General features: G+C 38.1%; 1 protein-coding gene across 3 annotated transcripts; it reads left to right on the top strand.

Annotated features, from left to right (window-relative positions):
• The first annotated feature begins 1,626 nt into the window (after positions 1-1,626).
• On the top strand, positions 1,627-13,656 carry LOC110115480 (cytochrome c biogenesis protein CCS1, chloroplastic). 3 transcript variants are annotated; one of them, XR_002305345.2, is made up of 9 exons: positions 1,628-2,198; positions 2,964-3,183; positions 3,267-3,378; positions 10,997-11,269; positions 11,653-11,918; positions 12,021-12,177; positions 12,379-12,462; positions 12,687-12,981; positions 13,293-13,656. XR_002305345.2 is itself a non-coding variant. In XM_028700343.1 (8 exons), the coding sequence occupies exons 1-8, from the start codon at positions 1,727-1,729 to the stop codon at positions 12,825-12,827; spliced, it is 1,677 nt and encodes a 558-aa protein (XP_028556176.1). In that variant the 5' UTR covers positions 1,627-1,726; the 3' UTR covers positions 12,828-13,173. The 3 variants fall into 3 exon arrangements, 2 of the variants coding, with proteins under 2 accessions (XP_028556176.1, XP_020704386.1); XM_028700343.1 differs by lacking the exon at positions 13,293-13,656 and having other exon boundaries at positions 1,627-2,198; positions 11,701-11,918; positions 12,687-13,173; XM_020848727.2 differs by lacking the exon at positions 13,293-13,656 and having other exon boundaries at positions 12,687-13,173.
• Positions 13,657-15,327: the final 1,671 nt, after the last annotated feature.

Below are 15,327 nucleotides of genomic sequence, written 5' to 3'. Positions count from 1 at the left end.
CACCACTTGATGCCCAGATTCCTCTCGGAGTATTGCCCTTCTATTACGGTCTTTTAGACCCCTTTCTCATGCCGACTATGGTCCTTCCAACCTCCATCACCAGATAATGGTCTATCTGACATCGGTCTCCTGCTAACTACGATCTTTCAAACCTTTCAGACCCCTGTCTCATGCCCACTATGGTCCTTCCGACCTCCATCACCAGATAACGGTCTTTCTGACATCGGTCTCCTGCTAACTACGATCTTTCAGGCCCCTGCTCGTGCCAACTATGTTCCTTCCAACCAAATAAACACATATATGTTGATTATTATAACTCCAACCATGTAATTTGCTTTATATGATGTACATTTGTGACATCAAGCCAAGGTCTTCTTCTAAGGAAGGGCGTCATTTGTAATCGATTGCAAATACTAGTGGATTCATTCAAACTGGGTCAGGCCTTGTGGTTTTTTCCTCTTTTCAGGGGTTTCCATGTAAAAACTATGATGTCTCTTATGAACTATACACACTATCTCTTATCTGATTGCGTGCTGGATCTTTGTGCAATTAAGATGTTAAACTTCATATTTCTCTACCACCACGAATACTCTAGGATGCAACAAACCTCACTTTCTCTCTCTTTTTTTGTTTTTGTTTTTGGAAAATTGAGGGCTTAGCCCAATCTATTGAAAATTAAAAGGTTTACATGTGTAAGTGAAAGAAACCTATAACGAACAAGTAAAAGCGTACACAGAGAGAAAGCTTTCAGGAACAAAAAATAAACAAAAATGATAGGTTGACTTGCCAGCTTGAACTGAGAAATATAAGCATAATAAAAAAACAGCTATTCTGATACTCCCTTGGTTGCCCGGAGACCTTCCAAAGTGAGAGTCAGGCAGGCTTCATCATCATCCAGGCCCAAAATTGTGCATGCCAAACTCTCTTCTTTTTTCATTCCCTCTCCTTTTCCTCTAAATTTTTCTATTTTCTCTCACTGGGCCATCCGAATGAATGGGGAGGGGATGGGGTGGCTTAGGGTTTTTAATAATAATGTTTTATATATTTTATTAAAAAATACAATTTCAAACATAGTGTCATAGTGCTTAAGATCCAACATCACAAAGTTACATGAAATTTTAGAGAATCCGAGAGCTTGACGTTGCAGCGCCCCAAGCTCAACAATGCAACACCCCAAACTTAGCGCCGCAACACTCAGCCAAATTTCATAAAATCTAGTGAAATTAAATTCATGGCTATTACATTATCACTTTTCGTTAGTGATTTAATATGACCCGCGCCATAATAAATGCAAGTTATAGAAGTGATGATAAAAATTTTGAGGAAAAGTGCGCCATAACTTAACTGCTTTCTTCATATTCTATTATATAACTATTTATGAAAAAAAAATCAATTTAAAATTTTGATGAACACAAAAGTATTTTTAATAAGAATGGATTAAATGTGAATTTAATCTTTCTATTAATTTGTATAATTATGGATAATTGGATAATATTTTATATCTTTTATTTTGGTGGTTGAAACTTTATTCTTATACATAGCCAGTGTAACACCTCGATGCTTAAAATATCTTAATTTGATTTTGATTATTATAAATGACATTTTTCTTAATATTTACTAGTTCACCCTGCATCCTTTGAGCTCATAGGCTTATCCAAATCCTTCTACTTTGTCTCTGGCCGTTCCCTCCAATGCATCCAGTTAGCCGCTAATCAGTTCTGAAGCTATGCCTTCCTCCACACTTCAGCTACTCGTGTATCTTCCTCCAGTAAACCCTGCAACAAACCTAGAAGATGCCCCATCAACCAAATCCCTCTTCTCTGTTCTTCTCCGACCAACTGCAAAACGTCCTTCTCCGCTCTCCTACACTGCTCGTTTTCTCACTCAAAGGTCGCGCCTTGCTATCCGGGTTGAGGCTAAGCTAAGGAGCTCCGAAGTCAGCAAGGGAAGTGCTCTTCCTGATGCGAAGAGGAGGAAGGAGATTGTCCTTTTCGACGCCGCGCCGCCGATATTGAAGGAATCTCGCCGCGGCGGCGGCATTGTTGAGAGTGGAACAGTGCCGGATGAAAAGCGAAAAAGTGGCGGATTTGATCTGTTGTTTTTGCTCAAGAAATTGCCGAAGAGAGTATTGGCTGCCCTCTCTAATCTCCCGTTGGCTATTGGCGAGATGTTCACCATCGCGACTCTTATGGCTCTGGGTATGCTTAGCTAAACCAATGAGACTAATTTTATTTTTCTTTGAGGTGCTCAAGCTATTGTTTCTGCATTTTTTTTGACATTGTCAATCTTCATCAATGAGGTTTTTTCAGCTATGTGAGGGCCATATCAGGAAAATCCAGTAAGTTTAATGCATTGTTTACTTAAAGAATCAAGATATACCATATAAAGCAATACATTCCATATCAAGTTTTTTGTTTTTTTAATCATCTTCAAAACTATAATAGTATTTCTGAAAGCTCCAACTAACTTGAATCGGGAATCATGTCACTATTTTCTATTTCCTTAATGTTAGAAAAGTTAGAACCTACCTAAATTGCCGAGGCCAATGCATTTATGACAAGATTGAAACAAAATCAAAACCAAATTTTGAAACCATGGTGAAAATTTTTGGATGATCTAGAACTATTAGCTATGTAAAAGTTTTGACTAATAATAAATTCATTGGAAGTTAAGGTTCTGTAGATTATGATTGTATTCTCTTCTCTGATCTGATACATAGGAAGAATTACTTGTGTCTTCTCTTCAAGTTGTATATACTCATTGTGGTAGGTACAAATATTACTACCCTAGCATTAGCCTATTAAAACATCCTTTACTGGCTCTATATTTTTAATTGTTTAAATTTCTCTTGAATTCATAAGCTTAGCAAGGTTTATATATGCCAAGCTACTGAACTTTAGAATGTAGCTGCTAACTAATTAATTATGAATCTAATAACTTGTTTTTCCTTGATGTGTTCATAGCTACTGTCATTGATCAAGGGGAGGCTCCTGATTTCTATTTCCAGAAGTTTCCTGAGGAAAATCCTATATTTGGTTTTGTAACTTGGAGATGGGTGCTTAGCCTTGGTTTTGACCACATGTTTACATCGCCTATTTTCTTAGGCATGTTGGTGCTTCTGGCAGCATCGCTTATGTCCTGTACATACACAACCCAGATCCCTATGGTTAAAGTTGCTAGAAGGTTTGTTACAATTGGAATCGCTTGGACATGCCATTCAACAAATTTATTTATTTATTATTCAACTAATATTTTTATGCGGGCAGATGGTCTTTCATCCACTCTGCTGAGGCTATTCATAAACTAGAGTTTTCTGATTCTCTTCCACGTGCATCCATTCAGGATGTGGGTGTTATTTTGATGGGTGCTGGATATGAGGTAAATGACATTGCAATAAGTTTGTTTCAACTCCTTGTGCAAACATGTGATGCAGTCTACTCTTTTTATTTTTATTTTTACTTTTGAGGGGGCATTTACATACATAGCACTTTAAATTTGCTTATCTTATTCACATATCTACATTTGAAACTTAATACTATTGGGGATGATGAGGAGTAAACACCACAATGACGAAACAAACAAGAAAGTAAATGCTGCGGAAAGTAAATGACACTAGGATTTAACGTGGAAAATTCCAAAATAGAGAAAAAACCACGGAGCCACAACACAACAAAAAATTCACTATGAAAATTGGGAGAAATAAGTACATATTTCTCTTCTCTCTCTTGCTCTCTCCTTGCTTCTCTTCTCAAATGCATCATTCTTACACTTGTCCTAACTGAAAATACAAGAGAAAGCCAAGTAAAATAACTCAAAGGGATGCAACTCTTTAGAAAACGAGAAAGAAAACCGTCCAATCCATCTCGCAGTGTTGCGGCGCCAATTTGAAGCTCTGCGGCGCTTAAGCCTCTGTCTTGAAATGCTATGGCGCCATATCTAGGCTGCTTTGGTGCTTTGCTAATTGTCATTCAACGTTGGGGCACTCGGGTGCGCATTGCCGGGGCGCTCGGGTACGCAGCATCATAGCGTTGTACTAGAAAAAAAATTTCAAGTGCAAAGCACCCAAATCCAAGCTGGGGTAAACTCACCGCACCCCCCAGTGTACACGATAAGCTTTGAGGTCTGAAACAACAGAACAGCCCAATTGATCAACACAATCTGATTCTATACATAACAAATACTTTTTACATAGCAAACAAAATCTATCTAACACGTCAAAATTAACACTTTCTTGGTATTTTTACTTATAATTTGCCGTTTTCCAGCTTCATACTCAATGCATCACTGTGTCTGGTCTCATTCTCCACCTCTTTTGATCCTCTCTATATCTAATTGTTGCCTCCCCTGACCATCTCACCCCCCTCCCACCATCCACCGTTTCCATTCTGTAGTAGGCGTTGAGGACTAGAGAGGAGAAGTGGTCAGCAGAGACACTGGTGCAAGCATGAGTGCAGAGGATAGCATGACAGCTGGAGGGTTGGTGGAGGATTTGATAATAGTGCTCCATAGGAAAGGGTCATCTCAGGATTGAATGGTGATAGATGAGGATAAAATGTCATGGGCAAGGAGTCGGAAAGGGGGTAAGGGGAGTGGAGAATGAGGCCAGACTGGCCAGTGACGGCGACCTTAGAGTAAAGGAGTCTAGAAGTGTTGAAGCAGTGGTGAAAATGGAAAATGATGAATTTTAAGCGGAAATGTCAACAGAGATAATGCAGTGTTGATTTTGAGGTGTTAAAATGATTTTGGGTGTTTTATAAATAAATAATAAGTTTTAGATGTTAGATATATATAGAAAATCAAGTTTAAAATGCTATGTATATAAATATTCTTTTTTTAGATAAACCGATTGTGTTAGCTTCAAACATAAGATTGTGTGTTGCTTCATACATTACAATTGCTAAGTCACCTCATTTTTGACGATGCTGCTAATCATTTAAATTGAGAAAAATAGATCCTTTGAGTATGACTACCTATCTCAGACTTCCCTAAGATTTCTACTGCGCCCGTGACAAGATCCAGGTCCACTTGATATTCCTTTAATAATGAAGCTTGATGGTTAACTTTAGTAATTTTAGAGGTCTATTTGTATTTCTTTACAGTGCTAGATGATGCAGGTGTTAGAGCAGACAACTTAAATATGTATTCTTGCTTCCAGTCATAGATTGACACGTGTAATTACTTTCTTACTTAAACTCTATATATATGAGTATCTGTTGTAACCAAGACATTAAGCAAATACAAGATTTCCTTTGTTACGTTTACTGTCTCTGTTTCTCTCTTCCTCAACTTCTTCATGGTATCAAGAGCCTCCACGGTCTTCTGAGGACCTCGCGCAATGGCGAATCAAGAAGCCATCTCCTCGTCCACCGGAATGTCTCTCGGCGTCAACAATAGTTCGACGGCTCGGACCATCTCTCCCGAACTCAAGTTCGTTATCTCCAATCTCAAACTTCTCGTTCCTCATTCTCTCACTCCGGACAACTTCCCAATTTGGAGCACCCAAATTGCAAAACTCTTCAAAGCCAATGGCTTCTCGGCGTATCTCGATCCGAAAGCGGCAGACGAAAATGAAAATCCGAATCAAGATTCCACATCTTGGCGTATCACGGATCAAAACCTTGCAACGGCAATGTGCTCCACGATTTCGCCTGAAATATTGCCATATGTGATTCATCTTGAATCCACAAATGAAATTTGGTCGACGCTGCAAGTCCGGTTCCAATCAACAAATCGGTCCAAGGTTATTCAGCTCAAGAACGAGCTTCACAATGTCTCGATGCAAAATCTATCCATGACCCAGTACCTTACTGAGATCAAGAAGATAGTAGATCAAATCGCGTCGGCAGGCTCAAAGGTTGACTCCGAAGACGTGCTTATATACATCTTAAACAGACTCCCTCCGTCGTATCAGTCGTTCACTACAACTATTCGAACAATGCAAAGCACGCTCACTCTAGATCAACTGTATGCTCTCCTCATCAGTGAGGAAATACATTTGAAATCTGCTGCACAAAAGTTTCAGAGGCAGACTGACAACAATGCTGCTCTTTATGCCTACCGTGGTAGACCAAAGAGAGGTCGCGGTAGACAAACTAATGACTCATCCACGACGACTCGACCAAATTCTGCATCTGCCGTTATTTGCCAAATCTGCAAGAAGAAAGGCCACATGGCGGATGCATGCTGGCATCGTCTCAACATCAACTACGCTCCATCTCAGCCTCCGTCCAAGAATGCGAGTGCTCTTCTTGCCAACAATGATATCACCCCTGTCACGGATTGGTACATTGACTCGGGTGCGTCTTCGCACATGACGAACTCTACCGACAACATGACAAGCTATCAAAACTACAATGGCAATGACATGGTTACCGTCGGGGATGGAAGGTCCGTCCAAATCAGTCATGCAGGAACGGGCATTCTTCCAACCCCGTCCAGTAAGATCCTCTTATCGCTTCTTCTACACATACCTTCATTATCCTACAATTTACTGTCTATCTCGAATCTTGTAAAAGATAATCCTATTTCTATTATTTTTGACGCTAACGGTTTTGTATTTAAGGATCGAGTGACAAACCAAACCATACTTAGTGGCCCGTGCAAAGACGGGCTATACAAAGTCGAAGCGCATCCCTGCAGTCAGCAGTCTCAAGCACTCTCGGCTACCAGAAATTCGTCCTATGCTTGGCATCTGAGGCTCGGACATCCTCATTACAGAACGTTACAACACATTTCTCATGTTAATCCCTCTTTACACATTTCATTGTCTAAATTTCAATGTAACTCTTGCAATTCTTGTAAAACGCATAAACTACCATTCGACCGATCTCATACTAATACCAAAGCTCCTTTAGATCTGGTTCACTCCGATGTTTGGGGACCATCCCCCGTTTCCTCTAAACAAGGATTTCAATACTATGTAATATTTGTAGACGACTTTTCTAGATTTACTTGGTTGTTTCCACTTACGCACAAATCTGATGTAACTAATGTTTTTATCCATTTTGTTACATTTATTGAACGGCAAACCTCTCGTAAGCTCAAAATAATAAGAACTGATGGTGGTGGTGAGTTTGTTAACAGGAGATTTCAAGACTTCACAAAAACTGCCGGAATAAAGCATCAAACCTCTTGCCCATATACCCCGGAGCAAAATGGAATTGCGGAACGTAAACACAGGCACATCATAACCACCACGAGAACCCTTCTTCAAACAGCTAGGCTTCCGATGGTTCACTGGCTCGATGCTGCGTCTACTGCTACATCATTAATCGCCTTCCCTCACCAACGTTAGGAAATTCATCACCGTTACAACGACTGTTCAATATTACTCCTTCTTACGAACACCTTAGAACTTTCGGTTGTGAGTGTTATCCGCTGCTGCCACCAACAAATCGAACCAAACTCACACCTCAATCCGTGGCGTGTATTTTCTTGGGTTATTCTGATAGCATGAAAGGCTATAAGTGTTATAACCCGGTTACAGGTAATACCATAGTCTCTCGGCATGTTAATTTTAACGAAAATATTTTTCCCTGTATTAACAGGTCTTCCACCATATCTACGGGCTCAACCAACATACCACCTCCGCTGCTTATTCCCACTTCCACCGTTCTGTCACCTACTCAAGTTTCTCAACAGCACTCTCTGCCGCTACCTCACTGCGATCATTCTGCTGTTCAAATCAACAATACTATTAACAACAGTTCACAAGTGTCCGAAGCTACTACCACTCATTTTCCCCATCCCATGACTACACGCTCTAAAACAGGGACTCTTAAACCGATTCAAAGGTTGAATCTGATTCATCAGGAACAAATCTTGACCGATCCTAATACTTACAATGAAGCCTGTAAGAAAATCGAATGGAGAAACGCCATGGCAAAAGAGTTTCTCGCACTTCACAAACAGGGCACATGGGAGCTGGTACCGCCACCTTCAAACGGCTCCATAATCGGTTCAAAATGGACATACCGAACGAAATTTAATTCTGATGGATCAATAGCTCGCTTCAAGGCCCGTTTGGTGGCTCAGGGTAACCAACAAGAGCTTGGACTCGATTACAATGAAACATTTAGCCCTGTGGCGAAACTACCGACTATACGTATTTTATTTACGATTGCACTATTTCACAAATGGAAAGTTCACCAGCTTGATGTTGCAAACGCGTTTCTACATGGAGACATCAACGAGACGGTTTATATGCGACAACCGAAGGGCTTTGAAGACAACTCCAAACCGAACTATGTGTGTCTATTACGAAAGGCAATATACGGTCTTCGGCAAGCTCCAAGGCAATGGTACACCACGTTCACCTCGTATCTTCTTCAAATTGGATTTCAACAAAGTCAATCGGATCCCTCTCTCCTCCTGCTGCACCGAGACAATCTTCAAATCTATCTTCTCGTCTATGTGGACGATATCTTAATAACCGGCAATAGAAGTAACGCCATTACGGATCTCATTGATCAATTAAAAGCCAAGTTTACTATGAAGGACTTAGGTGCAGCTCATCAATTCTTAGGCATCCGAATCGAATCCAACCAAGATACGTATTTTCTTTCTCAATCTCTTTATGCTAAATCGATCGTTCAAATGGCCGGATTGCAGAATTGCAATTCGGTCGCTAACCCATCTTTTTCTAAATCCATTTCTACAGACGTAGAGGCTCCTTCTTGTTTTGATGCACCATTGTATCGTCGAATCATCGGCTCTCTACAGTATTTAACATTGACACGACCCGACATTGCTTATGCCGTCAATGTTCTCTCGCAACACATGCATGATCCGGCTCCGTCTCATACTCTAATGCTCAAGAAGTTGATCAGATACATTAAAGGTTCTACAGATCTCGGTATACCCATAACCAGATCAAACCTTCAGCTCCGCACATTTTTCAGACGCTGACTGGGCGTCAGATCCAATAACTCGGAAGTCCACGTCGGGTTACTGCACTTTTTTGGGCAACACATTAGTCTCATGGACAGTTAAAAAGCAAACTACCGTCTCTCGATCATCAACAGAATCAGAATACCGGGCTTTGGCAGCAGCCACGACAGACACGATTTGGATCAGAAGACTCCTATTGGACTTTCGTGTCTCTTCGTCCAACCCAGTAGATATATTCTGTGATAATATGTCTACTATTGCTTTGGCTAACAACCCCATCTTCCATGCTCGAACAAAGCATATAGAAATAGATCAAAGGTTTGTTCGTGACCACATACAGCAAAAGCATATCAAGCTTCTTCCGATCAGCACAACAGACCAACTGGCGGACATTCTCACAAAACCGCTATCTACCATTTGGTTCAAAGATCTCCGCTCCAAACTGACTGTTAGCACCTCCTCGTCAGTTTGCGGGGGAATGTTAGAGTAGACAACTTAAATATGTATTCTTGCTTCCAATCATAGATTGACACGTGTAATTACTTTCTTACTTAAACTCTATATATATGAGTATCTGTTGTAACCAAGACATTAAGCAAATACAAGATTTCCTTTGTTACGTTTACTGTCTCTGTTTCTCTCTTCCTCAACTTCTTCAAACTTCTTCATCAGGAACATCACTCATGCACCTTTGGTTAATATTATTATTTCTATTTAGTTTGGTCATGGCATAAAAAAGCTAATTGCTGACAAATTCCTAGCATATAGCAATTGTCAACAAGCAACACGATTAATTACACTTTAGTTGCAAATTTGTAACATAACTTTCTCAAAAAAATATTCTTTAATGTCCAATAAACAGTCCTGTTTTATTTCTATTATGTGTATAGTTGAACCTAGATGAACTTTTAATATTTAGACCGTGCTTTATCATAACCACCATGGTTTAAAATTGCGCAATATGAGGCTCGCCTTTGCGCAATTCCAGTCAAAAACGCCTCGATGCTTACGCCTAGAGTTTTTTTTATGAGGCTTGCGCCTCAACTTTGTTGAGGCCCGCCTCGCCTGGCATGAGGGCTTACGCCTTACGCTATATATATTAAAACTTACATAAATCTTGAAGTAAATGCCCGACATTGGACTCTATAGGAGAGGAGGAAGGGGAGAGAGCAGTTCATCATAATGATGATTCAAATGAAGAGCTCCTTAGTGATGACAGTGCTGATGACTTATGAGTTCTTATGTGATATGTCATTGCTATTTATTTTTGGAAATTGAATTATATGTTAATGAAAATAATATCGGGATTTGGGAAAGATAGAATTTTGAGTTGAACTATATTTCATGTTGTTTTATTATTGGGATATTTTGATTTCACTTCATCTCTTATGCTTTTTTATGTTTTATATTATTCACTCATTAGTATATAAAAAAATTATCATTTTATGTTTACGCAATCTTTTGATTTTGAGGCTTACGCCTCAAAACCCCTTGAGGCATACGCCTTGCTCACGAATGAAAAATGCCGCAATACTTGAATATGCAATTTTAAACATTGATAGTAACCATAATGGCTACTATTATCTTTCATCAAATCCTCTCTGGTCTTTCTTAACTCTTCATTCTACATTCTTTTTTCCTTGATGACCTCCAGTCTACCATCAGTGGTACTGAAACAACCAACTCCCTGTTAGGAGAGTAGCTGTATTATATTCAGTTTATGTTAAGAAAGGTATAGTTAGGACTAAAAAAAAATTGGTTAGAAATACTAGAAATGATCTTTTTTTAATTAAATTTAAATGAGAATTTGACTTTTAATAGGATACAATGAAGAAAAAGTATTAATGTAGCTAATTCCACGTAGTAGGGTAAAGGCTAGATGTTGTTGTTTTTTGTTGTTGGGAAACATAAATCAATCTTGTGTACCATGAGAAGAAACTCCATACTTCTTTTTCCTTGCAAGATTAAGCTATAATATGTTAGCAGCTTCATAATTTTCTTGCGCTCCAAACTGATTACTTGGATTTATTTAATCTTCTTGTTTAGCTTTAATATTGGATTGTTTTATTAAGACCATCATCATCATCATTGTTCTTAGTTTTTTTAGGTATTTTTGAAAGGTCCAGCATTGTATGCTTTCAAGGGGATGGCTGGTCGGTTTGCTCCCATTGGAGTGCATTTAGCCATGTTATTGATTATGACTGGAGCAACCCTTAGTGCTGCTGGCAGCTTTCGTGGCTCAGTGACTGTTCCTCAAGGGCTGAATTTTGTTGTTGCAGATGTTATGTCTCCTGCTGGCTTTCTTTCCAAACCAACAGAAGCCTTTAATACTGAAGTTCATATCAATAAATTCTTTATGGATTACTACGAGAGTGGAGAAGTAAGCATTTCGACATATCCTTATTTGACCATCATTTTACTTCACTATCACTACAGTTTGTTTTAAAACCAGGATGGGAAAGCATTAGATAGCCCTTTTATCTTGCAAGAAAAGGAAATAATTGAAGGAATTAGAGTACAGACACCATTTCTATGAGTAGACATGAATGTAGTATTAGCATAAAGTATTCGGAAACTGATGATGCCAGAAGTTGTTGAAATATAGTTGGTGGTAACGGACACTTTTTTAAATTTCTCTAGTTAATTTCAGACTTTGATTTATGATTTTATTTATTCTCTGAAAGGAATTGACAACTGTGTTCTACTGCCTGAACGACTTCCAACATACAAACTTGGTAGTCTTATTTTTCTTTGTTGGTATAGGTTTCTCAGTTTCACAGTGATATCTCATTATTTGATGTTAATGGTAAGGAGCTCATGAGGAAAACCATTAGTGTAAATGATCCCTTGAGGTATGGAGGGATTACAATCTACCAAACCGATTGGGGTTTCTCAGCCCTTCAAGTATCAAAGGATGGCCAAGGCCCTTTCAATTTGGCTATGGCTCCGTTGCAGAGAAATGGAGATAAGAAGCTTTATGGAACTTTCCTCCCTGTTGGAGATACTAATTCCTCTAGTGTCAATGGAATGTGCGTCCACAATTTCTCAATATATTATGTCACAATTTACAGATGAACCTCAGGAATGTTTTTAATTAATTTTAATCATACTAAATTTTCTGTAATTGTCAGATCAATGCTTGCTCGGGATCTACAGTCCATTGCCTTATATGACCAAGAGGGGAAATTTGTGGGAGTTCGACGTCCTAGCTCAAAACTTCCAATTGATATTGATGGAATGAAAATTGTGATCGAAGATGCAATTGGTAGTACTGGCCTTGACTTGAAGGTAAATGATTCAAAGCAAATTATTACTTCGTTTTGGACGGCTTTCTTACTGTTTTTTAAAACCATTTTTTAATACAAAAGTTAAAATTTTTGTATTCGAAAGCTACTTTAAGAAGCAGTAAAAAAGCCGTCCCAAACGAAACCTATATCTCAAATCGAAAAATTATAATTTATGTTTTATATTTTATTTAATTCTTCATAGACGGATCCCGGGGTGCCTACTGTCTATGCTGGATTTGGTGCTCTAATGCTCACAACCTGCATCAGCTATCTGTCTCATTCACAGGTAAGTTTCCTTTTCAGTCTTTGGCCCTTAGCTTGTTCGTTAAAATGCTATGAACTTGGCGCAATCTATTCATGTTTGTAACTTAGGTTTCGTTTGGGATGACTTTCTTACCGCTGCTTAAAGCAGTTTTTTAGTACAAAAATTTAAATTTTGTACTAAAAAGTTGCTTTAAAAAGCAGTAAGAAAGACGCCCCAAACGAAGGCTTACATTTTCTTTTTTGCAGATATGGGCCTTACAAGATGGAACCACCGTTGTTGTTGGAGGTAAAACAAACCGAGCAAAGCTTGAATTTCCTGATGAGATGAATTGTTTACTTGATAAAGTACCAGAGCTGGTGGATGCTGATGAGAAGAAGAATAATTGATGGTGAGGTAACTGGAATATCTTCTTCTCTGCTTCTCAGTATGATTGGATGAACTCCCAAGTTTTAGAATATTGTGAAAAAGTTTCACAGCAGATTAGAGTTGCTCAGAATTCGGCTTCAATCAATTGTTCGATGATCCAGAAAATTTATCGAGGTGAGAGATCTGTGTTTTCTTCAATGATTTTTGAAGAACACCTGAAACTCAGTGCATACATGATATAGAATGAAGATTCTTCTGTACAGTTGTATTGCTTTCGCTTTACAGCTAATATTCTGTATATATAAACATAGAAGTCATGTGGAAGTAACATTTATTCAAATCAATTTTATATTTGTATACTTTATACACCAGTTTTTCAAGATAGAAGGATGCAGACATGACTACAAGTGTATTGGAATGGTGAACTTGCTTCATTCATGGTTCTCAATTTGTCAACAATTTAATCCTATTGTTTTGGCATGCAGACGTACGAGAAATTATTATGTGCAGACGCCGAACGTAGTTTACCATCCGGAGACTAATCAGAATGCATCACGTCAGCAGTACTGAGCCGGGCACTGAGCAGTACCGAGCCGCGGTACCGAGCAATATCGAGCCAAGTACCGAGCAGGAGGTGACGTGACACATTCTGGTTGATCTCTGAACGGCGTTCAGCGTCGCATAGAGTAATTTCTCTAGATGCACACACTACCATCCATATTAGAAGGATAAGAGCCATTTTCTTAACTCATTCTGTACTATTCATCACATCTTTGAAGGTTGAAAAGTAAACTATATGTTAAATTTTTAATATTACATGGGACTTTAAAAAGGATTGGAAAAGAGAAATTGGATGTCCAAAATTGCGTTGTTTTATGCTAATTTAGCTTGGAAATCTATTCACATAGCAAAGGGTAAAATGAGTTTATTGTGAATACTCTGAGGACAAAATACCAGTTTTTCTTACTTGCCAAAATCTTCCATTGGTTGAGATCAACGTCCACCATCAATTTGTAAATGAGCCTTTAGTACAAGAAGTCTCTTAGATTTGATAATTCGAATGAAGAAAAATGACATTGAGGGCATCAAGGTTGGCTCACATAAGCATCGACTGAAAATGCAATAGAACAGAAAGTGCAAGTCATTGCCTGTTGGGATATTGACCATTGTCTAATTTTTAGATGCAGATAGGCTGATGTGTTTGATCTACCATCAATTATTATGTTGAGGACGTCCTTTAAGAGAGTACTATCCGAAAAATTTTTTTGGAATGGCATCCGGAGACCAACCAGAACGTGCCACATCATTTTTTTTGCTCGGTAATAGGTGACGTGACACGTTCTGATTGATCTTCAGACCGTTCGGTATCATCACGGAATAATTTCTTGTTCTATTGTCATTCAAAGAGATAAATAAAGTGCAAAAGAGTTGTGTTATGTCCTGGAACATTGGATGGATTTGAATAATCAGGATTCTTTGGAGTGAAGCCAACTAACCCGCTGAAGGTTTAAAAGGGAAGTTAACAACCTAACTCTACTTAGAGCTCCCAAGCTATAATGCTAAAGTATGCGTGTCTAGTAACTTGTTAGACTAGAGTTGTTCTAAAATCTTGGTTTAGAGGTTAGTAGATTAGGATTGGCTAGCTTAATTTGAGTCTGGAGACTTGCTAGACCAGGTGAACATAATGGGTGGATCTAAAATTTATTAGACTAAAATAGGTCTAAGTTTCATAATTTTCATTAGAACCCACTAGGTTACTAGATTATATATGTTTGCGTGTGCATATTAAATGAAGGAACACACCTCCTTATGATACTAGTTGGGGACGCAATGTATCCATATACATAAATAAAAAATTTTACGGAAAAGAAAATGTAAAAGGGGTACATTCATTTGTACTATTTTTAGACAGTGTCTTTTGTGACAATTGTATTATTTATAGAAAAAGATAAATATATGTTATTTGTATAATATTAATAATTATATTAAAATAAAATTGAAATATAATTATTTAATATTTGGTAATGAGCATGTATATTATTTCCAATGCTTTGTGTCACCATAATTTAGAACATGATTTACTTGATGAGTACTTTTATGATTAACCCTATATTTTTAAATAAACACAATTATTATTCAAAAGTTTAAAATGAGTAGAAGAGAATAGTGTGCATCATAGGCAAGACGCTTCGAAAGAAAGGTATTTATAACATTAAATTTTAAAATTTTGAAAATTTAGTGGTTCTTTCTGCTTATTGGAAATAATTACTTAGTAATTAAAATTTTAATCAAACATCCGACCATCTATTCTCGCCTCGTTAATTTGAGTCTCCGAGCCGAGTTGTACAAAAGTGATATAATGGCCCAAAGAGTATCATAGGAATGTGAATTGTAATGAAAGAGCCATAGGAATAATTTAAGAAATTATTCAAAAAGAAATTTAGAGATTCAATTAGATAGTATAATTAATTATCTTATATCATGTATTCAGATGATTAAGATGACCTAAATGATATAAAT

The sequence above is a fragment of the Dendrobium catenatum genome, unplaced genomic scaffold, assembly GCF_001605985.2.
Source record: "Dendrobium catenatum unplaced genomic scaffold, ASM160598v2 fragScaff_scaffold_1483, whole genome shotgun sequence".
Lineage (NCBI taxonomy): Eukaryota > Viridiplantae > Streptophyta > Magnoliopsida > Asparagales > Orchidaceae > Dendrobium > Dendrobium catenatum.
This window is presented reverse-complemented; position numbering and strand designations above follow the sequence as displayed.

Coding starts and splice junctions, on each gene's coding strand:
- LOC110115480 (XM_020848727.2), top strand. CDS start 1,727: ATGCCTTCCTCCACACTTCAGCTACTCGTGTATCTTCCTCCAGTAAAC. Junction 3,379..10,996: donor TGATGGGTGCTGGATATGAG/GTAAATGACATT, acceptor TAGTTTTTTTAG/GTATTTTTGAAAGGTCCAGC. Junction 11,919..12,020: donor TCCTCTAGTGTCAATGGAAT/GTGCGTCCACAA, acceptor TGTAATTGTCAG/ATCAATGCTTGCTCGGGATC.